The 26,913-nt window shown below is 33.5% G+C and overlaps 1 protein-coding gene across 1 annotated transcript; it reads right to left on the reverse strand.

Annotated features, from left to right (window-relative positions):
• Window positions 1-3,669: 3,669 nt before the first annotated feature.
• LOC142337958 (beta-1,3-galactosyltransferase 5-like) lies at window positions 3,670-26,668 on the reverse strand. The gene is made up of 7 exons (XM_075387591.1): window positions 26,656-26,668; window positions 26,162-26,358; window positions 21,704-21,846; window positions 7,436-7,550; window positions 7,152-7,211; window positions 4,649-4,820; window positions 3,670-3,968 (listed from the first exon to the last, which is right to left on the reverse strand). Exons 1-7 carry the CDS (start codon window positions 26,666-26,668, stop codon window positions 3,670-3,672), a joined length of 999 nt encoding a protein of 332 aa, XP_075243706.1.
• Window positions 26,669-26,913: the final 245 nt, after the last annotated feature.

The raw sequence follows: 26,913 nt of genomic DNA on the forward strand, positions 1-26,913 counted from the left end.
TCATTCTGGAAACGAGAACGCTATTAATTCGTTCTTTTCGGACTTGAAGAAAGCTTTCGATACTATAAATCATAATCTACTGCTAAAACAACTGGAAAGATATGGTATCAGGGGGAAATGCTTAATGTGGTTTGAATCGTTTTTAACAAATAGGAGACAAAGAGTTTTTTTAAACAATGTGTCATCTGATTGGGAAATTTCAAACTGTTGGGTACCACAATGTTCAATTCTGGGACCTCTACTCTTTCTAATATATATTAACGATCTCCCTCAAAATTGTAATCTTAATGTCCTGCTGTTTGCTGACGACACTAATATTACATCCATAGGAAACAGCCGTGCTGAAATTAGTCTCGAACTTGCGAAGATAAATAACTGGTTGAAATCAAATAAACTGGTACTTAATCTTGAAAACACTATCTTAATGAAAATGCTGGTTGCTGGTTCCAAAATAGATTCAAGTGAATATCTGTTTGATGATCAAATTGTCCAAACTCACTCTATGTGCAAGTATCTTGGTGTTAGAATTGATGTAAAGCTTTCCTTTATTAGCCATATTGAGCATGTAAAGAAAAAACTAAGCAAGCAATGTGGAATTGTATCTAAAATGAGACATTTTGTTCCTAGATTGCAACTTATAAGCTATTATTCGAGCAACGTGATTCCCATTATTCAATATGGCGTTCTTGTATATGGCTGCTGCAGCTACTCTTCTTTACTACCATTGTTTATGTTGCAGAAAAAGGTGTTAAAGTTTATATCCTTTCGACGAAAATCAGAAGTTGCAGTGATTTGTTTCTTAAACATGGATTTCTCTCAGTCTACGAGCTACATATTTACGAGCTCCTTAAATTTGTTCTTAAATCGATTTGCAATTTTCATTCTGAGAATTATTGTAACGAAATGTTTCAATTTAGTAAAAAAAAAGGAGGAATACGAGGCAATCCGAGCTAAGATTACTCAATATACCTTGCTGCAAGAGAAAACTTGAGAAATTTTCGATCAAATATCGTGCTGCTAAACTGTATAATAAGCTCAGGGAATTAAATCTGCTACCTGGAAACGTAGAAAAAAGTACGCGTGATGAATTAAAAAATATATACCATAAGTTAAAGGATTCTTACCTTATTAACAACCAAGAGCTAGTAAATTATATGTTTGAAATGTAGTAAAATTGAAAATGTTAATGCTTCTGAGTTAAATATGGGGATTGCTGCAATAGAGAATCATCAAGATTCCGTGCAAGTCCACTTGTGTCATGATAAATATATCCAATGGCTGCATATATTCAATCATGTCCAAGAAATAAATTCTTTTTTTTTCTAGTTATCGCTTATTTTTTGTATTTTAGGAAAACTTATTGGCTCGAGACCAAAAATTGTAAGATGAAAGATGAGAGAAATGATGAACAAAAGTGTTAGAGAACATTCTCTGAGCATCTACAGCTCATTTTTGCGGTTGTAAAAGTTCAGCTTAAGAGCTCATCTTTTCAGATCCAAACCTAAAAAAATGAAAAAGTCTGTTTTTTTTAGAACAAAGGCTCGGTATTGTGAATTCACTTATAGTGTTTCAACATCTCAAACCGTGCATCCTAAACAAAACAAGTAGTTTTTTATAGTTTAGATTCTGATCTTTTCTTTGGTGCGGTTTGTATTTGGGATAATTTTTGATAAAATACTAAAAATGTTTGCACCTCTCTTTTGCTAATAACTTATAACCTGCAAATATAATAACAAAAAAAAGCGAAAAAGATAGGAAATTTGTCAAAAAGTGCAATTGAGGTTTTAGAAGCGAGCACTTAATATTTTTTGTCAGTTAGCACTTTATTTTTTTAGCATAGCGGGGCAATTGCTAAACTAAAAAATGAGGTTGCCAAAGAATCGTTTGAAGGTACAAAAAAAGCAAAAATTGCCAATTAGATTTACCTACAGTTTTAAAAACCAGAACAAATCTCTCAGACACGCACGCTGATCGTTTTTGAGGTCATTAAAGCATGTTTTAAATTGGTAGAGAACTGAATTGATGAAAACTTGTGGTAAAATAGTGGAGCACAGAGGCATAATAGCTTAGAATTGTGAAGATTGGCAGAAGTTCGCATAGAGATATTTTTTTGCGAAACAATATCACTACGGGATGTGAATGCTCGAACAACTTTCTGTCTTTGGTTACGCTACTTGTATTTCTGTTTAATTCTTTAGTATTTTTTGCTGCCAAATTTTCTAATTATCAGAAAGTTTACGACATTAACAAAAAAAGTCAAAATTTGATATGATGCGAATTAGATGCAAAGTTTTACAAAATAACTAAAAATGACCTACTTTAGTTCATAAAATAAGGACAATCATTAAAAGCTGAAGCCAAGCATCTATAAATTCTCAAACGAAATAAACTTCCAGAACACTCTCAATAAAAAAACACGGGGCTCATTGGTTTTTGAAGTGACACCACTAACAAATTTCTCTAATAAACATATGACAAAACTGTCGGCTATAAAAACTGACCAAGCAAATAGTACCTCTAAGTGTGGCATTGAAGAAATCTAAGCAAAGACTCTCAATTCGCTGATTGCCGCTTTGTTCTTCACAAACATATGTTAGAAATGAGATATATGCCCTGAATTGGTATCCCTACATGGCAAAAGTCACAAATTGTTATTCACCATGGAAACTGGTCACGTTAAGTGTGGAAATAAGTGACGGAAAAAATTAATTTCTTCACTGTTATTCATGGATAAACGTGAAATTTTGAGCCTTTAGTCAAACTGAATCATTATTGGGATCTTTCCCATTATAGCCCACCACCTGCTTTTTGGTCAGTTAGCCTATACCCCCAATCATGGTAAATGTACCATAATGGGCGGCTGTAATTTCATGGGGGGGGGGCTGTGATGGAAAAGACACCATTATTTTTCGAATCGTTAATTATACTTGAGACCTAATTGCAAATAATTTTAACCATTTTCCAACTATTTTTGGACGATTTCCCGGCTATTTTTACGTTTTTTTGGCTTATTTTGACGTTTTTTCGATCATTTCTGACGTTTTTTCCGGCTATTTTTGACGTTTCTATCGGCTATTTTTGACGTTTTTCGAGCATTTTTGACATTTATTTTTCGGCTATTTTTGACGCTTTTTCAATCTTTTTTGACGTTTTTCGATCATTTCTGACGTTTTTCTTTTCGGCTATTTTTGACGTTTCATTCGGCTATTTTTGACGTTTTTTTTCGGCTATTTTTGACGTTTTTTCGAGCATTTGTGACGTTTTTTTCGGCTATTTTTGACGTTTTATTCGGCTATTTTTGACGCTTTTTCAATCTTTTTGACGTTTTTTCGATCATTTTTGACGTTTTTTTCGGCTATTCTTGGCGTTTTTATCGACAATTTTTGACGCTTTTTCAATCAATTTTGACGTTTTTTAGATCATTTTTGACTTTTTTTTCGGCTAATTTTGACGTTTTTTCCGGCTTTTTTTGACGTTTTTTGCCTGCCAATGCTTGCTTCGATTAAGACTTGGCAAGTCTTGGCCAAGACTTGGATTAAGACTTGGCAAGTCTTGGCCAAGTCTGACAAGTCTTAAATGTATTATGATCTTAGCTCTGAATCAGTACTGATACTTAGACTTGGAATTAGACTTGCCCAGTACTAATATTGACCTGGCGTTCAGTACGCGCTATTGACACGTAATGATAGATGATTTATAACTGTTATCTTTAGTATTCCTATTTACTATTTTATGGATAACTAAATGACATATGAGTTTTTTTAGGAAAATAAAACAGATCGATCCTTTCAAGGGGTGAATAACTCCTATGCCGTAATAGAAGAACTTGGGCTGCTTTGTCACATCTGCATGCCAGAATACTTCGTTAATATTGATGAAGGTCACTGTGGGTCGGAAGGATGCAAGACATGAACTGATATGGATGTCTTCGAATTTCCAGAAACAGTTGAAAGACATCTGATTGCGGTCTAAACAAACTTTATAAAAAACTCAATCAGTTGTTGAATAAAAACCCACTGCAATCTTTTTCCTTACAAGTGTCTACGGAACATTTTCTTTAGAGTTAACTTTTCATAATGAACGAAAAAGACTGTTGGCTTTAAAAAAATGGAGGGAGGGGGTTGCTTGCGTTAAAAAAATGGGAAAAAATGATGCAAAACAATTTTCAATTTGCAACCTCTAAAAATTTGTTTGCAATATCTTTGTAAAACTTGGTCAAACTTGAGAATACAGGTTAATTGCCATCAGTTTCAAATTTTTCACTACGCTTTTGGAGGAAATTAGTTTCATTTTTCTCAGCCATTTCGCTTAGATGTTTGACTACCATGAACTGTAAACCCGCAATTTGGTGAGTTTTTGCGCTGAAACTGAAGACCCAATTGTCTGGATGTTTCGGGAGATATACTGATGTTATTGGGTGAATTATGGAATAATTTCTTTGCAAAATAATTAGATATTTTTTTACCTAGTAAATAAAGTTTTGATTTCATTACATTGAATAAAAAAACTCCATTTTATTGAAACCCTTTCAGCCTAATCGACTCCAAAAATGTATTGTGCAAGATAAACTTTAGGTCTCGATTTATGTGAAATAGAGCCAGTTCCGTTTTTATACCAATCAACAACACTAGAGTGAATGTGTTCGTACCCGTCTGAGAAACACAGTGGAATGGGCAGTTTCTGGATATATTGGATAGAAGGAGACTGGATATGAAGTAGAATGCCCCCTTGCAGTAGAGAGGCCAGAAGATAGAAGGGTACTCTTGTCTGGCCACAACCCACTTCTTACGAATTACCACTCTGCCGGCTTTGCGAAACACCTAAACAAAAAATTAACACGCTAAAATGTTAAATTTAGACGTGTTATTTCACATAGTAGCATGATATATCGACAATCATATATAATTTGTTGCATAAATTTTTTGTTCCAAATTTTTGTTAAAATGGAGGTGGGGGGGGGGGGGGGGTAAAGTTTAAGATAAAAATAAAGGAGAATTTTTTAGTACACTTAGTTGGGTTAACTGTAGCTTTGATTGTGACGAGTATTTTTATTTACAGTTTCCTGCCTAAGAACTAATGATTTTAAATATTCGGCCAAAATTAAACAAAAATTATCGTTTTGTTTTTTTCTCATAAAAAAACTTTCTTTTCTGCCGATTAGGAGCTGTTGTGAGACCCAAAAGTTCTCTGCATCGAACAAATCTTTTCGGAAATTAGAAGACAACAGGCAGTTCAGAGCTCTCAAAATAGCCAAAGTCAACGTTGCAAATAAAAAAAACTAAAAGCAGAAAAAAGAATTCCATTCCAAATTCTGGGAGATTTTTTGGAAATAATTTTATTTAATTCACCTGAGCTAAGTAATTCCGTATTGGCAAAACCGAGATGACTAAAAGAACCGGTTGAATTGATTTCATTGACTGAACATCAAATCAACCAAATTAATTATGGAAAATCAAAGATGGAAATCATTTCTTATTCTCTTTATTTGTATTTCTATTATTGTCAGAGCAGATCCCTCGATCTAACGTCCTCTAGTAAAATGAAATACAGAAAAAATAAAGAGATAGAGAGTTTATGGGTCACCAGGCTGAAAAACCTAATTCAAAAACTCGTAATCTTCTTACGAAAGTCAGAGGAAAGTTAGATTCAAAGACCTAAGTATAGGCAGACTGCTAAAACTGTCAGAATTTAGAGAGAAAAAATTAATAAATGCTATAGATTGCGGTAATATTGTTTAAAATCAACAACATGTTTAGTATATCTAGCTGGTAACAAATCTGTTCTATTTAAAAAAAACGATTTGGCCTAGTATGCTAACGAATCTTCAGAATTGCCAAAACTTAAAAAATGTCAGCAATTTTCTCTTCAAACTTCAGTGTCGATTTTCAGCTACCAATACCGTTTACTCAAAATCCACACGTAGTGTTCCTTCGAAGACAGACAAAATTTTTAGAAGGGTGACTAATCATGTTTAATGATCAGTTGCCATAAAGAAAGTTCTAAAAAAAGGTTTTTGTTTTAGGTATCGGGGTTTGTATTCGTGTGTTTGCGTTTGTGCGCGCTTGTGTGAGGATATGTATGTGAGATTGTGTGTATATAAATTATTAGTTTTATGTGTTCAAGAGAGAGGAGAGAGAAAAAGAGAGTTTGTCGGGAGAGTTATTTCCTTTAATTGTTGGACACATAAAGAAGCAGTGTGCAAAAAGTGTCAGAATTATAAAAAACTTTTAAAATTTACTGAAAATTTGATAAAAATGAGGCTTTATGTCTGCCTCAATAACCAAAATTAGTATTTTCAAATCTTGCTGGTCACAAGTCTGCGAGATTTTAAAAATTGCTGATTGCATTACGCGCATTAAGCATCCAAAAGTGATAAAATTGTTCAAATAACTTCAAAAATTGTCGTTCCAAAGTTCAGCGCTAAAAGTATTTTTTATCTCAATTGTCGGACATTATTAATTTTTATAGAAAAGAATAGAAAGATAACTAAATAAGCGGTGACGAATCTTGAGTAAACAGTTGCCAAAACAAAAATTTTACGAAAATTGTTTGTATTTTGGTGCTGGGGTTTTGTATTTGTGCTTGTGTGGGGGCTGTATGTGTGTGTTTGTAAGGGTTCTCTGTGTCTATTTCTTTCAAATTGTTCTACACTTATCTCTCTTGAATATGCTTAAGACTTATCGTTTTTGTGTGCCGAAAGAAGACGGCATATTTTTTTGTTCAAACAGCACAGTCAATTTTTTTAGATGCATATCGGTTTCTTTCATGTGCTCCAGACGGTTTGTTTGACAGAAACTAATGGTTGTTTTTGCAACCCCTAGAGGTATGTCGAAACATAATGTGGTACGTACAGACTCACAAGACTCATCTTTTTTTATTGTACCAGAAGAATTGTACCACAACATGGCTTTCGTAAACCCACAATTTGCACTAAAAAACTGTAATAGTCACGCGTTTTTTATCTATAAAAAACCTTCTCACAGAACCAAAAATTTTCCTAGCAAAATTTCGTTGGGGAAAAAGCCTTGCATCATGCATAATGATATGAATTTCTGTAAATTTTCTCTATTTTCTAAGAAAAAAACTGCAAACTTGTGCAATAATGAACTGACATACAAAAGTGGTTGAACAGATTTGAAAATAAAAATTACAGCATTTTTGTCTGTGCAATCTCCTCCTTGGTACAATCCAGTGTCCAAGTCTAGCATTTCCTAAAACAGATTTGGAAGAACAAAATGATCCAATTTAAAAATCGAGGCCAACCACTGAAACCAAATTTGATAAGGTTGATGATTAAAATAATCTTAAATTTTCAACAAACTTGCACGAATACCACACAAAATGATATTACAGAAGAAAGAAAGACGCAGATAAGTTGTTCGTATAATTTGGTTTGAGGCACAAAATTTACAAATTTACGTAAGACAAAACTAACCTCACTCAAATTGTACTGCTCTCTAGGGTATGCCTCGATTGCCCGTTCTAAGTTGGCCAGATTGAGATAAGCATCATCGTCCGCCTTGTAGATCATACGGGACTCATTGCAGAATCTAAGAAATTTTTCAGTCTTGCCTGGTTGTCATTACCCAGGTTGAGGTGTGTTTTAAGGATGAGGCGGTTAAAAGCGAGGAAAAGAGAGAATATAAAGTGCGTTTTAGATTAGAGAAGTTGCTCAGTTTTGCCGAAATTCTGAGGAGGGAGGGGTGGGGAGGAACTATAAACACAAATGGGTTCAATTTTGACCGATCGATAAATTCATCGTAGAGAGTTGTGAGTGATATCAATAAACAGTCAGTCCAGCGTAGAATAAGGAAATAGTAAGATTTTTTGAATTTCGTTTTCTAGAGCGAGTTCTCTTGGTTTAATTTTTTGTGAATATTAGACCAATTTGGGTTTTTTCTTATTTCCCGGAATTTTTGCCTAAACTTTAGTCAATTTTGCTGAAATATGTAAAAATTGTTAACAATAGTACTGTTGATTTTGTTTTTAAAGCCATAAAATATTGTTGAATAATTTGATTTAATTTTTTTGGCTAAAACTTTGGCTAAATATTTCAAAATTCAGCCTTCTTCATCAAAAATTGCCCGTAAGAAGCTTCTTTAGTGCACTATGATTAAATTTGACGGAAGTACACACACAAAAACAATTAACATAATCTTTTTAAACGACAACAGGAGCTAATACTACGTCCATTTCAATTAGGATTAGTCTGGAATTAAAATTTTGCCGTTTCGTGCTAACTTTACTCTATGGTTATCAAAATCGCAGGATTTATTTTAGATACTTTAACTAACAAATTATCTCAATCAAAATTATTCGAAACAATTCAGTGTTCATTGTTCGAAACAATTCAGTGTTGCAGGACGAACAGCAATAGCAAGACTTTTTTTGTCCAAGCCTAGACTGTTACAAACCGAAAAAAACTCGGGTTGTTTTTTCTTTGAATTACTCTTTTTTATGTCAGTTAAAGAAAGAACAAATCGAATGCAAGCTCACTGTTGATAGGTCCAACTGGCTTCCTAAGCATTTCCCTATTAATACATCTAGTTTCTTTACTCGAAATATTGGGGTCGTTTTGATTTTTAAAAATGTTAGATTTGAATAAATAATGTGTCATTGAACTTTGCAACTGTTTTTCTCTTAATTTGGTCAACTTGTAGCTTAGTTTCATCACAGAGAGAATGCTTCTTCTTCTTCTTCTTCTTCTTTCTACTGAATTAAAATTTATTATTCTTTGCCGTTTTACGTGTTACGCTTTGGTTTTCTGGCATTGATAATAACAATTTTTCTGGATTTTTAGGATTTTTTGACTATTTTGATTAAAATTTTTGGGCTAAAATTTTGCCTGATTATTTCAACATTTAGCCTTTTTTTAATCAAAAATTGGCCCGAAATAAGCTTCTTTAGTCCCTTCTGATTAATTTGTCAGAAGTACACACCCAAAAACAACTAACATAGTCTTTATAAACTATAGAGGGAGCTAGTCCTTCTTCCAATTCCAATGAGAATAGTCTGGAATTATAATTTTGCCGTCCTTTCTAATTTTACTCTATGATTATCAAAAACGCTCTATTTATTTATGATATTTTAGATAACAATTTATCTAGATCTTTAACATTCGAAACAATTGAGTGTTCTTAAAAGACTTTTCATAAGTTAAAGCTGTTTTGGTCCAATCTTGGACTGTTACCTTCTAAAAAATAATTCGATTGTGTTCAGTCGGTATTTTTTTTAAATGTGATATTTTTATGGTGATTAAAGAAAAAACAATTCAAATCAAAGCTTACTGTTTATAGATCTATTTTTTTCTAAGCAGTTCCAAATTAATATATCTAGTTTGTGTACTCGAAAGATTACGCTCAATTCGACATTAAAAAATGTTTGATTTTTCAACAAACTAGGGCCGATTGAACTTTGCGATTATTTGTCTCTTAGTTTTGTTAGCATGTAGCTTAGTGTCAGCAATAAAAAGAATGCTTCTCATTTTATTTTTTATTGATTCAAAACATAACCTTTATCGTGGTTATACGCGTTAAGTCATGGTTTTCTGGCTTTGATTCTAGTAGATTTCAGAAATTTGATTTGATTTATATGCTTTGGCAGATTTTTCACGGTTTTTTTTCTTGTTTTGTCAAATTATCAAATTATCGAATGTTATCATTTTGCATTATTGGCATCCAAAGTAAGGAAAAATTGAACACATAAAAGACTTTATAGGCATAGTTTATTGTTTTAACGGCTTCGTTACCCCTTTTCTCGAAGAAATTAATTGAATTTTTACATATGTCCTTTATTGTCGTTTTTACTTTGTCTTTTTAGAGGGAGAGTACAAGTGTACAAAATCTAATAATTTCAGATTTCGTCATGAATTTACTGGCTTCGACATAGGTTTTTTGCAAAGTTAACGAATTTTTGATTTTTGTCTTTATTTGATGGTCTTTTTGTTGACGAAAGAATTATTCTGATTTATTACAGGTCTCATATGCTTCCTTTGAATGAAAAAACGAATCTATTTTACAGATAGAATAAATCGAATTTAATTTTTTTATTTTGTAGCTAATGGTTTTTATTGCTATGAAAATTATTGTTTTCGTAAAAAAAACAAAAGAATGACTTAATATTGCTGTTTTTTTCTCTTTTTTTATTTAATTTTACCTATTCTCATTTATGACAGGTCGCATAGGGAATCATTGGCGTTTGAAGAAAGCTCAATTGAACAAATTTGAAGGAGCAAAATATGGCTTTACGGCTTCGAAATCGTTTTCTGTCAAGTTTTATTTGAACTTTTATTGTTGTCTCTATTTGTTGCTGTTTTTTTTCTAACCGCAAAAACATTGCATAGTGACATTCCTTAATGCCCTCCTATAGAGTGGCATATGGTCATAAACATGTTGAATGTTTTCATTTGCTATCCAATGGTTTTCATTACTTTGAAATTAATTGGTTTTAAAAAAATTAGCCAACTTTTTTTAATTTTGCTGTTTTTTGTTCTTTTTCGTCTAATTGTTACCCAGTTGTCCGATATCTTTTTTAGTGAAGTAAAATTTTTTCCGTTTAATTTTCAATTCCTCTGACGTTTTTCGACCTTGTCAATAATTGTTTTTTTTAAATAAGCACAAAGATTTGGATTTAATTAGTGTTTGTTGTTATTGTTGTTTAATTTTGTTGTTCGTCTTGTCTTGCTTTCTTAAAAAATACTAATCTCAATAATTTAATGCGGCATTTTTTCCCTTCCTCTGAGATATTTGCGTTGCAGGCAATCTTTCTGTTCATATGATACTTATTTTGGAAAAAAATTGAATACTTGGTTTTCTATTTGTTCATCATTTGGTCGATATTTATACCAAAAATGCAGATGAGCGGCGTCGGCACTTTATGAGCGAACGCGCTGTACCGTGCCTGAATGTTTCTGTTTAAGTTTCCATAAAAAAATTGAACAGCATGGAAATTTGTTTGACCTAACGTATGCATACATATAAACATGCACACACACATAAACACACGCACACACACACACACCCACACACACACACACACACACACAAACACACGTTTAAAAGCGAGGGAAAAAGAGAATAAAAAGTGCGTTTTGGATTAGAGAAGTAGCTCATTTTTGCCGAAATTCTGAGGAGGGTCGGGTGGGGAGGAACTATAAACACAAATGGGTTCAATTTTGACCGATCGATAAATTCATCGTAGAGAGTTGTGAGTGATATCATTAAACAGTCAGTCCAGCGTAGAATAAGGAAATAAAAAGATTTTTTGAATTTCGTTTTCTAGAGCGAGTTCTCTTGGTTTAATTTTTTGTGAATATTAGACCAATTTGGGTTTTTTCTTATTTCCCGGAATTTTTGCCTAAACTTTAGTCAATTTTGCTGAAATATGTAAAAATTGTTAACAATAGTACTGTTGATTTTGTTTTTAAAGCCATAAAATATTGTTGAATAATTTGATTTTATTTTTTTGGCTAAAACTTTGGCTAAATATTTCAAAATTCAGCCTTCTTCATCAAAAATTGCCCGTAAGAAGCTTCTTTAGTGCACTATGATTAAATTTGACGGAAGTACACACACAAAAACAATTAACATAATCTTTTTAAACGACAACAGGAGCTAATACTACGTCCATTTCAATTAGGATTAGTCTGGAATTAAAATTTTGCCGTTTCTTGCTAACTTTACTCTATGGTTATCAAAATCGCAGGATTTATTTTAGATACTTTAACTAACAAATTATCTCAATCAAAATTATTCGAAACAATTCAGTGTTCATTGTTCGAAACAATTCAGTGTTGCTGGACGAATAGCAATAGCAAGACTTTTTTTGTCCAAGCCTAGACTGTTACAATCCAAAAATAATTTGGATTGTTTTTTCTTTGAAATACTCTTTTTTATGTCAGGTAAAGAAAGAACAAATCGAATGCAAGCTCACTGTTGATAGGTCCAACTGGCTTCCTAAGCATTTCCCTATTAATATATCTAGTTTCTTTACTCGAAATATTGGGGTCGTTTTGATTTTTAAAAATGTTTGATTTGAATAAATAATGTGTCATTGAACTTTGCAACTGTTTTTCTCTTAATTTGGTCAACGTTTAGCTCAGTTTCATCACAGAGAGAGTGCTTCTTCTTCTTCTTCTTCATTCTACTGAAATAAAATTTGTTATTCTTTGCCGTTTTACGTGTTAAGCTTTGGTTTTCTGGCATTGATACTAATAATTTTTCTGAATTTTTAGGGTTCTTTGACTATTTTGATTGAATTTTTTGGGCTAAAATTTTGGCTGATTATTTCAACATTTATCCTTTTTTTAAATCAAAAATTGGCCCAAAATAAACTTCTTTAGTCCCTTCTGATTAAATTTTTCAGAAGTACACACCCAAAAACAACGATCATAGTCTTTAATAACTATAGAGGGAGCTAGTCCTCCTTCCAATTCCATTGAGTGAAGTCTGGAATTATAATTTTGCCATCTTTTCTAATTTTACTCTATGATTATCAAAAACGCTGCATTTATTTATGATACTTTAAATAACAATTTATCTAGATCTATAACATTCGAATTAATTGAGTGTTCTTAAAAGGCTGTTCATAAATTAAAGCTGTTTTGGTCCAATCTTGGACTGTTATCTTCTAAAAAATAATCCGATTGTGTTCAGTCGGTATTTTTTTTGAAAATGTGATTTTTATGCTGATTAAAGAAAAAACAATTCAAATCAAAGCTTACTGTTCATAGATCTGTTTTTTTCTAAGCACTTACAAATTAATGTATCCAGTTTGTGTACTCAAAAGATTACGCTCAATTCGACATTAAAAAATGTTTGATTTTTAAACAAACTAGGGCTTATTGAACTTTGCGATTATTTGTCTCTTAGTTTTGTTAGCATGTAGTTTAGTGTCAGCAATAAAAGGAATGCTTCTCATTTTATTTTTTATTGATTCAAAACATAACCTTTATCGTGGTTATACGCGTTAAGTCATGGTTTTCTGGCTTTGATTCTAGTAGATTTCAGAAATTTGATTTGATTTATATGCTTTGGCCGATTTTCACGGTTTTTTTTCTTGTTTTGTCAAATTATCAAATTATCGAATGTTATCATTTTGCATTATTGGCATCCAAAGTAAGGGAAAATTGAACACATAAAAGACTTTAGAGGCATAGTTTATTGTTTTAACGGCTTCGACACCCCTTTTCTCGAAGAATTTAATTGAATTTTTTCCATATGTCCTTAATTGTCGTTTTTACTTTGTCTTTTTAGAGGGAGAGTACAAGTGTACAAAATCTAATATTTTAAGTTTTCGTTTTGAATTTACTGGCTTCGACATAGGTTTTTTGCAAAAAGTTAACTAATTTTTGATATTTGTCTTTATTTGAGCGTCTTTTTGTTGACGAATTTCGTTGTTTAATTTTGTTGCTCGTCTTGTCTTGCTTTCTTTAAATATACTGATCTCATTAATTTAATGCGGCATTTTTTTAATCCTCTGAGATATTTGCGTTGCAGGCAATCTTTTTGTTCATATAAAATTTATTTTGGAAAAAATTTGAATACTTGGTTTTATATCTGTTCATCATTTGGTCGATATTTATGCCAAAAATGCAGATGAGCGGCGTCGGCACTTTATGAGCGAACGCACAGTACCGTGCCTCAATGTTTCTCTTTAAGTTTTCATAAAAAAATTAAACAGCAGAGAAATTTGTTTGACCTAACGTCTACATACATATAAACATGCACACACACACATAAACACACACATACACACACACGTTTAAAAGCGAGGGAAAGAGAGAATAAAAGTGCGTTTTGGATGGGAGAAGTAGCTCATTTTTGCCGAAATTCTGAGGAGGGAGGGGGTGGGGAGGAACTATAAACTCAAATGGGTTCAATTTTGACCGATCGATAATTCATCGTAGAGAGTTGTGAGTGATATCAATAAACAGTCAGTCCAGCGTAGAATAAGGAAATAAACGATTTTTTGAATTTCGTTTTCTAGAGCGAGTTCTCTTGGTTTAATTTTTTGTTAATATTAGACCAATTTGGGTTTTTTCTTATTTTCCGGAATTTTTGCCTAAACTTTAGTCAATTTTGCTGAAATATGTAAAAATTGTTAACAATAGTACTGTTGATTTTATTTTTAAAGCCATAAGATATTGTTGAATATTTTGATTTAATCTTTTTGGCTAAAACCTTGGCTAAATATTTCAAAATTCAGCCTTCTTCATCAAAAATTGCCCGTAAGAAGCTTCTTTAGTGCACTATGATTAAATTTGACGTAAGTACACACGCAAAAACAATCAACATAATCTTTTTAAACGACAACAGGAGCTAATCCTACGTCCATTTCAATTAGGAGTAGTCTGGAATTAAAAAACAAAAGAATGACTTAATATTGCTTTTTTTGTTTTTTTTTTATTTAATTTTACCTATTCTCATTTATGACAGGTCGCATAGGGCATTATTGGCGTTTGGAGAAACCTCAATTGAACAAATTTGAAGGAGCAAAATATGGCTTTACGGCTTCGACATCATTTTCTTTCAAGTTTTATTTGAACTTTTATTGTTGTCTCTATTTATTGCTGTTTTTTTTTGTAACCGCAAAAAAATTGAATAGTGACATTCCTTAATGCCCTCCTATAGAGTGGCATATGGTCATAAACATGTTGAATGTTCTCATTTGCTATCCAATGGTTTTCATTACTTTGAAATTAATTGGTTTTAAAAAATTAGCCAATTTTTTTTTAATTTTGCTGTTTTTTGTTCTTTTTCGTCTAATTGTTACCGAGTTGTCCGATATCTTTTCTAGTTGAGTAAAAGTTGTTTCGTTTGGTTTCAGTTTTCTCTGACGCTTTTTCGACCTTGTCAATAATTGTTTTTTTTTTAAATGAGCACAAAGAAATGGGTTTAATTAGTGTTTGTTGTTATTGTTGTTTAATTTTGTTGCTCGTCTTGTCTTGCTTTCTTTAAATATACTGATCTCATTAATTTAATGCGGCATTTTTTCAATCCTCTGAGATATTTGCGTTGTAGGCGATCTTTTTGTTCATATAAAATTTATTTTGGAAAATATTTGAATGCTTGGTTTTATATCTGTCCATCATTTGGTCGATATTTATGCCAAAAATGCAGATGAGCGGCGTCGGCACTTTATGAGCGAACGCACAGTACCGTGCCTCAATGTTTCTCTTTAAGTTTTCATAAAAAAATTAAACAGCAGAGAAATTTGTTTGACCTAACGTATACATACATATAAACATGCACACACACACACATAAACACACACATACACACACACGTTTAAAAGCGAGGGAAAGAGAGAATAAAAGTGCGTTTTGGATGGGAGAAGTAGCTCATTTTTGCCTAAATTCTGAGGAGGGAGGGGGTGGGGAGGAACTGTAAACTCAAATGGGTTCAATTTTGACCGATCGGTAATTCATCGTAGAGAGTTGTGAGTGATATCATTAAAGAGTCAGTCCAGCGTAAAATAAGGAAATAAACGATTTTTTGAATTTCGTTTTCTAGAGCGAGTTCTCTTGGTTTAATTTTTTGTTAATATTAGACTAATTTGGGTTTTTTTCTTATTTTCAGGAATTTTTGCCTAAACTTTAGTCAATTTTGCTGAAATATGTAAAAATTGTTAAAAATAGTACTGTTGATTTTATTTTCAAAGCCATAAGATATTGTTGAATATTTTGATTTAATTTTTTTGGCTAAAACCTTGGCTAAATTTTTCAAAATTCAGCCTTCTTCATCAAAAATTGCCCGTAAGAAGCTTCTTTAGTGCACTATGATAAAATTTGACGTAAGTACACACACAAAAGCAATTAACATAATCTTTTTAAACGACAACAGGAGCTAATCCTACGTCCATTTCAATTAGGAGTAGTCTGGAATTAAAAAACAAAAGAATGACTTAATATTGCTTTTTTTTGCTCTTTTTTAATTTAATTTTACCTATTCTCTTTTATGACAGGTCGCATAGGGCATTATTGGCGTTTGAAGAAACCTCAATTGAACAAATTTGAAGAAGCAAAATATGGCTTCACGGCTTCGACATCATTTTCTTTCAAGTTTTATTTGAACTTTTATTGTTGTCTCTATTTGTTGCTGTTATTTTTGTAACCGCAAAAAAATTGAATAGTGACATTCCTTAATGCCCTCCTATAGAGTGGCATATGATCATAAACATGTTGAATGTTTTCATTTGCTATCCAATGGTTTTCATTAATTTGAAGTTAATTGGTTTTAAAAAAATTAGCCAATTTTTTTAAAATTTTGCTGTTTTTTGTTCTTTTTCGTCTAATTGTTACCGAGTTGTCCGATATCTTTTCTAGTTAAGTAAAAGTTGTTTCGTTTGGTTTCTGTTTTCTCTGACGCTTTTTCGACCTTGTCAATAATTGTTTTTTTAAATGAGCACAAAGAAATGGGGTTATTTAGTGTTTGTTGTTATTGTTGTTTAATTTTGTTGCTCGTCTTCTCTTGCTTTCTTCAAATATACTGATCTCATTAATTTAATGCGGCTTTTTTCACTCCTCTGAGATATTTGCGTTGCAGGCGATCTTTTTGTTCATATGAAATTTATTTTGGAAAGTATTTGAATACTTGGTTTTCTATCTGTTCATCATTTGGTCGATATTTATGCCAAAAATGCAGATGAGCCGCGTCGGCCCTTTTTGAGCGAACGCACAGTACCGTGCCTCAATGTTTCTCTTTAGGTTTTCATAAAAAAATTAAACAGCAGAGAAATTTGTTTGACCTAACGTATACATACATAAAAATATGCACACACACATAAACACACGCACGCACGCACGCACACACACACACACATATATGTATATATATATATATATATTATATATATATATATATATAAATGGGTGTGTGAGAGTATTTATGAATTGTTATTATTAGTATCATTATTTTTAATTTTTATGAAAGTTTAGCTTCATATTAAAGTCAATCTTAAGCCTTTTTGACGGGCAGATTATTAGCTGTATTGTACCAGCTAACACACTTACCTGGATAGAGTTGGTTACAGTCCTCTTAGCCGCTAAAATTTAAAAATTAAATAGCTGTTAATATTGTTACATATAAAACTTACAATTAACTTACCTATCGGCCCAAGAGAATGCAAGAAGCGTGTGAACAGTCAAATTAGTGTAATGGTCTCTCAAATTCAGCCCAACGATATCTCCCCACACATCATTCTCTGTCTCTATCATCAACATATTCTTGTCAGTTGAGGTTATTCCTATCTGCAAAACGGCAAAACTCAGGTTTACCACAATAGAGAAATTTGAGATTAATTTATCATGAACCATTAAAGATCTGATGTTTGTGAAAAATATGACCGCTTACTGATTTCTGGTCTCTCAGGATATCACTATTTTTATCATCTTTGCGAACGAACTAATATTCATGTTTATACATTAAGATTCGTCTATGTAGCCTTATAAGAGTTCCGGCTAGTCATTAAAATTTGTTTAGTAATATGTCTAGCGCAGAAATTGTCATCTGTAAACATAAAAAATCGTCCGTATGATCTTTTCCTTAGATTCGGTACGCTCGGTTAATTAGATTCAGTATGTTTGGTTTCTTAGATTTCGATGTTCGGTTTCTTAGATTCGATATGTTCTTTTCTTAGATTCGGTGTGTTTGCTTTCTGAGATTCCGTATGATCGGTTTCTAAGATTCGTTATGTTCGGTTTCTTAGATTCCGTATGATCGGTTTCTAAGATTAGTTATGTTCGGTTTCTTAGATTCCGTATGATCGGTTTCTAAGATTCGTTATGTTCGGTTTCTTAGATTCCGTATGATCGGTTTCTAAGATTCGTTATGTTCGGTTTCTTAGATTCCGTATGATCAGTTTCTAAGATTCGTTATGTTCGATTTCTTAGATTCCGTATGATCGGTTTCTAAGATTCGTTTTGTTCGGTTTCTTAGATTCCGAATGATCGGTTTCTAAGATTCGTTATGTTCGGTTTCTTAGATTCCGTATAATCGGTTTCTAAGATTCGTTATGTTAGGTTTCTTAGATTCCGTATGATAAATTTCTAAGATTCGTTTAGTTCGGTTTCTTAGATTCCGTATGATCGGTTTCTAAGATTCGTTAGCCAGTTTTTTTTTAGATACTTTAACTAAAAAATTATCTCAATCAGAATTATTCGAAACATTTCAGTGTTCATTGTTCGAAACAATTCAGTGTTGCTGGACGAGCAGCAATAGCAAGACTTTTTTTTGTCCAAGCCTAGACTCTAGACTGTTACAATCCAAAAATAATTCGGATTTTTTTTCTTTGAAAAACTCTTTTTTATGTTAGTTAAAGAAAGAACAAATCGAATGCAAGCTCACTGTTGATAGGTCCAATTGGCTTCCTAAGCAGTTCCCTATTATTATATCTAGTTTCTTTAATCGAAAGATTAGGGCTGTTTTGATTTTAAAAAATGTTTGATTTGAATAAATAATGTGTCAATGAACTTTGCAACTGTTTTTCTCTTAACTTGGTCAACTTGTGGCTTAGTTTCATGACAGAGAGAATGCTTCTTCTTCTTCTTCTTTCTACTGAATTAAAATTTTTTATTATTTGCCGTTTTACTTGTTAAGCTTTGGTTTTCTGGCATTGATACTAATACATTTTCTGCATTTTAAGGATTTTTTGACTATTTTGATTTAATTTTTTGGGCTAAAATTTTGGCTGATTATTTCAACATTTAGCGTTTTTAATCAGAAATTGGCCCGAATAAGCTTCTTTAGTCCCTTCTGATTAAATTTGTCAGAAGTACACACCCAAAAACAACTAACATAGTCTTTATAAACTATAGAGGGAGCTAATCCTTCTTCCAATTCCATTGAGAGTAGTCTGGATTTATAATTTTGCCGTCCTTTCTAATTTTACTCTATGATTATCAAAAACGCTGTATTTATTTATGATACTTTAAATAACAATTTATCTAGATCTATAACATTCGAAACAATTGAGTGTTCTTAAAAGACTTTTCATAAGTTAAAGCTGTTTTGGTCCAATCTTGGACTGTTACCTTTTAAGAAAAAATTCGATTGGGTTCAGTCGGTATTTTTTTTAAAAATGTGATTTGTTTATGTTGATTAAAGAAAAAACAATTCAAATCAAAGCTTACTGTTCATAGATCTATTTTTTTCTAAGCAGTTCCAAATTAATGTATCTAGTTTGTGTACTCGAAAGATTACGCTCAATTCGACATTAAAAAATGTTTCATTTTTAAACAAACTAGGGCTTATTCAAATTTGCGATTATTTGTCTCTTAGTTTTGTTAGCTTGTAGCTTAGTGTCAGCAATAAAAGGAATGCTTCTCTTTTTATTTTTTACTGATTCAAAACATAACCTTTTATGTGGATATACGCGTTAAGTTATGGTTTTCTGGCTTGGGTTCTAGTAGATTTCAGAAATTTGATTTGATTTTTATGCGTTGGCCGATTTTTCACGGTTTTTTCTTGTTTTGTCAAATTATCAAATTATCGAATGTTATCATTTTGCATTATTGGCATTCAAAGTAAGGGAAAATGGAACACATAAAAGACTTTAAAGGCATAGTTCATTGTTTTAACGGCTTGGACATCCCTTTTCTCGAAGAAATTAATTGATTTTTTTTACTTATGTCCTTAATTGTCGTTTTTACTTTGTCTTTTTTGAGGGAGAGTACAAGTGTACAAAATCTAATATTTTAAGATTTCGTTATGAATTTACTGGCTTCGACATAGGTTTTTTGCAGAAAAGTTAACGAATTTTTGATTTTTGTCTTTATTTGACGGTCTTTTTGTTGAGGAAAGAATTATTCTGATTTATTACAGGTCTCATACGCTTCCCTTGAATGAATAAACGAATCTAATTTACAGACCGCATAAATCGAAATTAATTTTTTTTATTTTGTAGCTAATGGTTTTCATTACTATGAAAATTATTGTTTTCGTAAAAAAAAACAAAAGAATGACTTAACATTGCTGTTTTTTTTCTTTTTTTATTTAATTTCACCTATTCTCATTTATGACAGGTCGCATAGGGCATTATTGGCGTTTGAAGAAACCTCAATTGAACAAATTTGAAGGAGCAAAATTCGGCTTTACGGCTTCGACATCGTTTTCTGTCAAGTTTTATTTGAACTTTTATTGTTGTCTCTATTCGTTGCTGTTTTTTTTTGTAACCGCAAGAAAATTGAATAGTGACATTCCTTAATGCCCTCCTATAGAGTAGCAAATGATCATAAACATGTTGTATGTTTTCATTTGCTATCCAATGGTTTTCAAAAAATTAGCCAACTTTTTTTAATTTTGCTGTTTTTTTTTCTTTTTCGTCTAATTGTTACCGAGTTGTCCGATATCTTTTCTAGTGAAGTAAAGGTTATTTCGTTTAGTTTCAGTTTTCTCTGACGCTTTTTCGACCTTGTCAATAATTGTTTTATTTTTAAAATGAGCACAAAGATTTGGATTTAATTAGTGTTTGTTGTTATTGTTGTTTAATTTTGTTGCTCGTCTTGTCTTGCTTTCTTAAAATTTACTGATCGCATTAATTTAATGCGGCATTTTTTCACGCCTCTGAGATATTTGCGTTCCAGGCAATCTTTTTGTTCATATAAAAATTATTTTGGAAAATATTTGAATACTTGGTTTTCTATCTGTTCATCATTTGGTCGATATTTATGCCAAAAATGCAGATGAGCGGCGTCGGCACTTTATGAGCGAACGCACAGTACCGTGCCTCAATGTTTCTCTTTAAGTTTTCATAAAAAAATTAAACAGCAGAGAAATTTGTTTGACCTAACGTATACATACATATAAACATGCACACACACATAAAGACACGCACGCACGCACGCACGCACGCACGCACGTACGCACGCACGCACGCACGCACGCACGCACACACACACACACACACACACACACACACCACACACACACACACACACACACATATATATATATATATAAATGAGTATGTGAGAGTATTTATGAATTCTTATTATTATTATCATTATTATTAATTTTTACGAAAATTCATATTAAAGTCGATCTTAAGCCTTTTTGACGGGCAGATTATTAGCTGTATTGTACCAGTTAACACGCTTAACCTGGAAAGAGTTGCCCGGGTTGAGAAATTGCGACGAAATCGAAACAAGAACTGTCGTTTTTGGTCGACTTTTGTCGATTTCGTCGGTTTTTTATGTAGGAAATGTCGATTATCCACGTTTTTGTCGGTATTGTCGGTATTTGATGTAAGAAGTGTCGATTAGCGTAGTTTTCGTCGGTATTGTCGGTTTTGGCAGTAAGAAGTGTCGATTATCGTCGTTTTTTGTCGGTATTGTCAGTCTCAATTTGTTTTAAATACAAAAGAAATAGAGTAAAACAAAGGGACAAGTGGTTCAGTGGAGGAGAAGGTGGCTAGAAATATAGGGGTCCAAGGTTCGAATCCTAGCAGAGACTGTCCGGTTTGTGAGATTTTTAGAATGGCAAAAACCGACGAATTAAAATACCGACAAAAACCGATCAAAACGACAAAAAAAACGTAAGGGCTTTGATGGGTTTTGGCGAAGTAAAAGCGACGAAAACCGACGATTTCTTATGTTTAAATCCAAAGAATTTCTCAACACGGGTGGTTACAGTCCTCTTAGCCGCTAAGTTTTTAAAAATTAAATCGCTGTTAATGTTGTTACATATAAAACTTACAATTAACTTACCTATCGGCCCAAGAGAATGCAAGAAGTGTGTGAACAGTCAAATTAGTGTAATGGTCTCTCAAATTCAGCCCAACAATATCTCCCCACACATCACTCTCTGTCTCTATCATCAACATATCTTTGTCAGTTGAGGGTAGTCCTATCTGCAAAACGGCAAAACTCAGATTTACCACAATGGAGAAATTTGAGATTAATTTATCATGAACCATTAAAGATCTGATGTTTGTGAAAAATATGACCGCTTACTGATTTCTGGTCTCGCAGGATATCGATATTTTTATCAGCTTTGCGAACGAACTAATATTCATGTTTATACATTAATATTCGTCTATGTAGCTTTATAAGAGTTGCGGCTAGTCATTAAAATTTGTTTTGTAATATGTCTAGCGCAGAAATCGTCATCTGTAAACATAAAAAATCGTCCGTATGATCTGTTCCTTAGATTCGGTACGCTCGGTTAATTAGATTTAGTATGTTTGGTTTCTTAGATTTCGATGTTCGGTTTCTTAGATTCGTTATGTTCGGTTTCTTAGATTCCGTATGATCGGTTTCTAAGATTCGTTATGTTCGGTTTCTTAGATTCCGTATGATCGGTTTCTAAGATTTGTTATGTTCGGTTTCTTAGATTCCGTATGATTGGTTTCTATGATTCGTTATGTTCGGTTTCTTAGATTCCGTATGATCGGTTTCTAAGATTCGTTATGTTCGGTTTCTTAGATTCCGTATGATCGGTTTCTAAGATTCGTTATGTTCGGTTTCTTAGATTCCGTATGATCGGTTTCTAAGATTCGTTATGTTCGGTTTCTTAGATTCCGTATGTTTAGTTTCTTAAGTTTGATTTTTTCGGTTTTTAGATTACGTATGTTTGGTTTCTTAGGTTTGGTTTGTGTGGTTTTTTATATTCCTTATGCTCGGTTTCTTAGATTTTTATATTCTGTTTCTTAGGTTTAGTTTGTTCCGTTTCTTAGATTCGGCATGTTCATTTTTTTAGATTCTGTATGTTTTGTTTCTTAGATTTGGTATGTTCGGTTTCTTAGGTTTAATTTCTTAGATTTCTTAGAATCGGTATGTTTGGTTCCTTAGATTCTCTGTGTTCTGTTATCATAGCATTATAATAAACAACTCAAATTCGGTATGCAAAAAATCTAAGAAACGGAACATACCGAATCTAAGAGCCCAAAAATATCGATGGAATATCTTTGAAAGTGAACATGCCGATCAAGCCAAGCATGCCAACAAATTTTTACGTGGAAAACCAATTAAAACGAGCATTTCTGTGTCTGTTCTATTCGGTCTGGTGGACTAGGGATGTAAGCCAATATACTTTCTCTTGTGTTATCACTCTAATGTGGGTGCTGAGTAAATGGCGAGCGCAACTGTAGGCGACCTCTCATTCCTGAGAATTCTTGTGCGCTCAAGGGTTGATATGGCCAGACTATCCTGCATTCAAAATTACCCATGTTCTGATCATGGTGTGTTCAAAGTTACATATGTCAAAACTTTCGATTTTCAGAGTTACCAATGTCCAGACTTTCGTGCGCTCAAAATTACGTAAGTCCAGACTTTAGTGAATTCGAAGTTAATTATGTCCAGATCTTCTTGCGTTCCTTGGAGTTTGCAGACCGTGTTATTTTGAACTCACGATGTCCCCTGGAGCGTTTATCTTGGTCTATACATTTCAGTTTCCTTCATGAGACCTCAGCCTGGGAAGATTTTGAAAATGAGACGAATTAGCGATTATCATATTTTCTATAGGTGGATCTGGGGATGCATTTCAAATTCCTAGTTGGTCTCTCGCCATATTTTTGGTGAATGTTATAATTTGGCTATTTGTGAGCAGCGTGGTATCAGGATTTATGAACTTACTATATTCCAGACTTTGCCCTCTGATCAGACAAAAATGCAAATCAGGCCTAGGCCTCGACTCATGAAAAGACTTCAGAAGTCTAGTAGGGGGCCGGGGGGGCAATATTGACTATAATTACACGGTCGAGCTTCCTAGTAAAAGTCGAGCTAAAATCATTCCATGGGTCGGGGTAAAGTCTTTTCATAACAAAGAAAGTCCAGCTAAGGTCTTTTCATGGGTCCACCCTTAATCTTGTCATAACCAACAAAGCCGAATCAAGGTTTTTCATAGGTCCACCAATAGTCTTTTCAGAAGTCAAAATTTTAATTTTTTTCTGATTCTGTACATACAGAAGCAGATGCGGAGCAAGACTAAATAGCTCTGCACCAGAGCAGTCCAACTCAGGAAACAGTTGGAAACTGACAAAAGTCTTGAGAATTTTGCCAAATCTTAATATAAAGAGTTATTCTGACCTCCTTATATGCAAAATTGCTTGTAAAAGTTTAATGGCAAAAAACAAACTTACGAAAAGACCAATGATGGACCATGAAAAGACATAATTGGTTTGCAAAACTTTGTCGAGCTTAAGTCCAGCCCAAATTTTGGTTGAGCCAAAGTCTTTTGGATCCAGTTAAAGTCTTTTGCGGAAAATTTGAGTCGAGTTAAAGTCCAGAAGATCTTCAATTCCAGCGAAAATCATTTCATGGCTCAAATGAGTCGAGTATCCTCTGTTCATAGTACATTTTGGCCGAGCACTGTCTTTTCATAAGTCTGTACCTAGACCATGGGACCAGTTGTCCAGACTTATGTGCGCGATCATACCTCTTCGGCGACCCATATTTTTGGTCGCATATGAACCCCCGTACCCCCCTGTTATCGACCAGCCCGGCTCTGGGACCTAAGACATGTTCAAAATCATGCATGACCTTGCAGAATCACCACCCAGATTAGGCTCCAGACCGAATCGGCCTCTGATAAGACCTTCCCAAACAAGAACGACCTCTGATCAGGCCGACCCGGACTGCTTTGTCCTCTGATAAGACCATCGTGCGCTCGAAGCTCAGTGTGCACTTAAAGTGTGCTTAAAAACCTAGTCTGATCAGACAAGTGTGCGCTCGAATCCGCCTCTGACAAGACTGCAGTGCGCTCAAATATGCCCATGACCAAACTAAAGTGCGATTGAAGTTGCCTTTGATCAGACTAAAATGCATTCAAAATAGTCTGATCAGGGAATTATTTGTTTTGAACATGAACAAATCTCTCAATATTGTCATAATATATTAATTTTATGAAAACTGAAGTTCTCATTAACATTTTCAACTCAGGAAAATCCAATTCTAACAGTATCGCTAATGAAAAGAAAACAACAGTGCCCAATAAAAAATTATTGAGTTTGCCAATAATTATCATGTTTATGGCAGAATAAATGAAGATTGACAGCTTTGCATAATAACGTCTTGATCTAGGGTTATTCCAATGCTGTTCAGAAAGGGACCGAAAATTGCTATCACCTGGACTCCTTGTTTCTGATCAGCCCATCAGACTCTCGACGAGTCTCTGACCAGAATGCTGCTGTATTGTTGACTCTTGGCAGAGCCAACATCTGTGAAAAATCTTGAGAGAAAATAATGCGCTAGAATCGGCGACTGATCAGACAAGTGTGCGCTCAAAACTGCCTCTGATCAGATCGAAGTGACCTCCGATCAGACAAGTTTTAGACCATTGCCCAGACAAAAGTGGCCGGAAAGCGGAAAAAAATTATGACAAGCAATGAATGCGGTGAAATTACATAAATCAAGCGCTGAATGCTGTGAAAAAGACCATTATCGCCTGGTAGCGGTGAAATTTCACATTTCATAATAACATAATTTCACCGCTTAACTTAGTGGTGAACTTACATAAATTCACCGCTCAGAAAAAAGTGTTAAAGTTGTGTGAGATCAGCAGTGAATGCGGTGAAATTAATGGGAAGTCAGGGAGCAATTGTTAGATTTAACCAACTCCCTTAAAATTACCCCTAATATTACATCTTTTTGACACTTTTTTCTTAGCGGTGAATATATGTAATTTCACCACTAGAGTAGGCGGTGAACTTACAAATAATCACCACCTTTCACCGAATTTCGCCGCTAAAATGTGTATTTTCACCGCTAATCTTACAAAATTTCAAAGCACATGTTTTACAAAAAGTAGAGTGAATTTGATTTAAATTCAACAAAAAATATGCGAGATATTAGGTAGAAGTGGCGCAGTGGAAGAAGAAGTGACTGACATGCAGGAGGTGAGAGGTTCGCATCCGCACAAGGAGCGTAATTTATCTTAAGCGCTTAAAAGTGGTGAATTTTAATAAGTTCAGCGCTTACTCTAGCGGTGAAATTACATAATTTCACCGCATTTCAGCGCAAAATTATTTACCAAGATTGCGGTGAAAAAAAAACACCAACTTTTAACCACTTATCATACATATTTTCCGAATTTTTCTCGGCCCGAGTGCGCTTGAAGCCTTTTCCAGACCATGTAATCCGAGCGCAGCGAGAATATGTGTGCGCTCTAAGATGGTCTCATCATAGGTCACTTCGGTCTGGCATCCTCGACCTGGGCATAATGCTTACCATAAAAGCGAGTATATACTTCCAAGAGAGACGACTTCCCCTCTGTCCACCCGTGATGACGTCACTTGCCCAGGTGTTCCTCACGACAACCCTCTTCTCCACGTCCTTCACTCTACTGGGCACGATTATCAACACAAGGTCATCGGTATCATCCCCCAAGTTGCACAGATTCCTGTTCTCTTTGTAGAAGTAGGGTTCTTTCGAATGAGAGGATTATCTATTCGTTTCAATTTAGTCTGCTTAAATTCTCTCTATTTTGTTTACTGGATTTTGTAACAGTTGAACTATTTGTCAAAAATTATCACAGTTTTAAACTAAATTCAAATCCATATATTGTTTTTAGCGTCCCCTGACTATAGCGGTGAACTTACATAATTTCACCACATTTCACCGCAAAATTAAGTACGAAATTTGCGGCGAAAAAAAAATTTCACCGCTAATCTTACATATTTTTTCCGGTTTTCCTCGACCCGGGTATAAATTAATTTCTGTACTTGCTTTCTTCATTTTTCCGTCAACTGTAAACAATTTTTTTATCTCCCCTCTCATTGGGTGAGTTGAAATGAAACCATTTGACAAATAAAAGCCCGCTTCTCAATTGGTGACACAGTATTTCAGCTCTAGTTATTCAGCAACCATTCTGCGCAAAATTTGCACTATTTGTTCATCTTTTTCAGATAATGTTTGACACTAAATTTCTGCATAAAATCAGCTCAAATAATTGGTTTCAATGGTCAGTTTTAGGGTTTGAG

The sequence above is a fragment of the Convolutriloba macropyga genome, chromosome 4 (assembly GCF_964194025.1).
Source record: "Convolutriloba macropyga chromosome 4, txConMacr16.3, whole genome shotgun sequence".
Taxonomy (NCBI): domain Eukaryota; kingdom Metazoa; phylum Xenacoelomorpha; order Acoela; family Convolutidae; genus Convolutriloba; species Convolutriloba macropyga.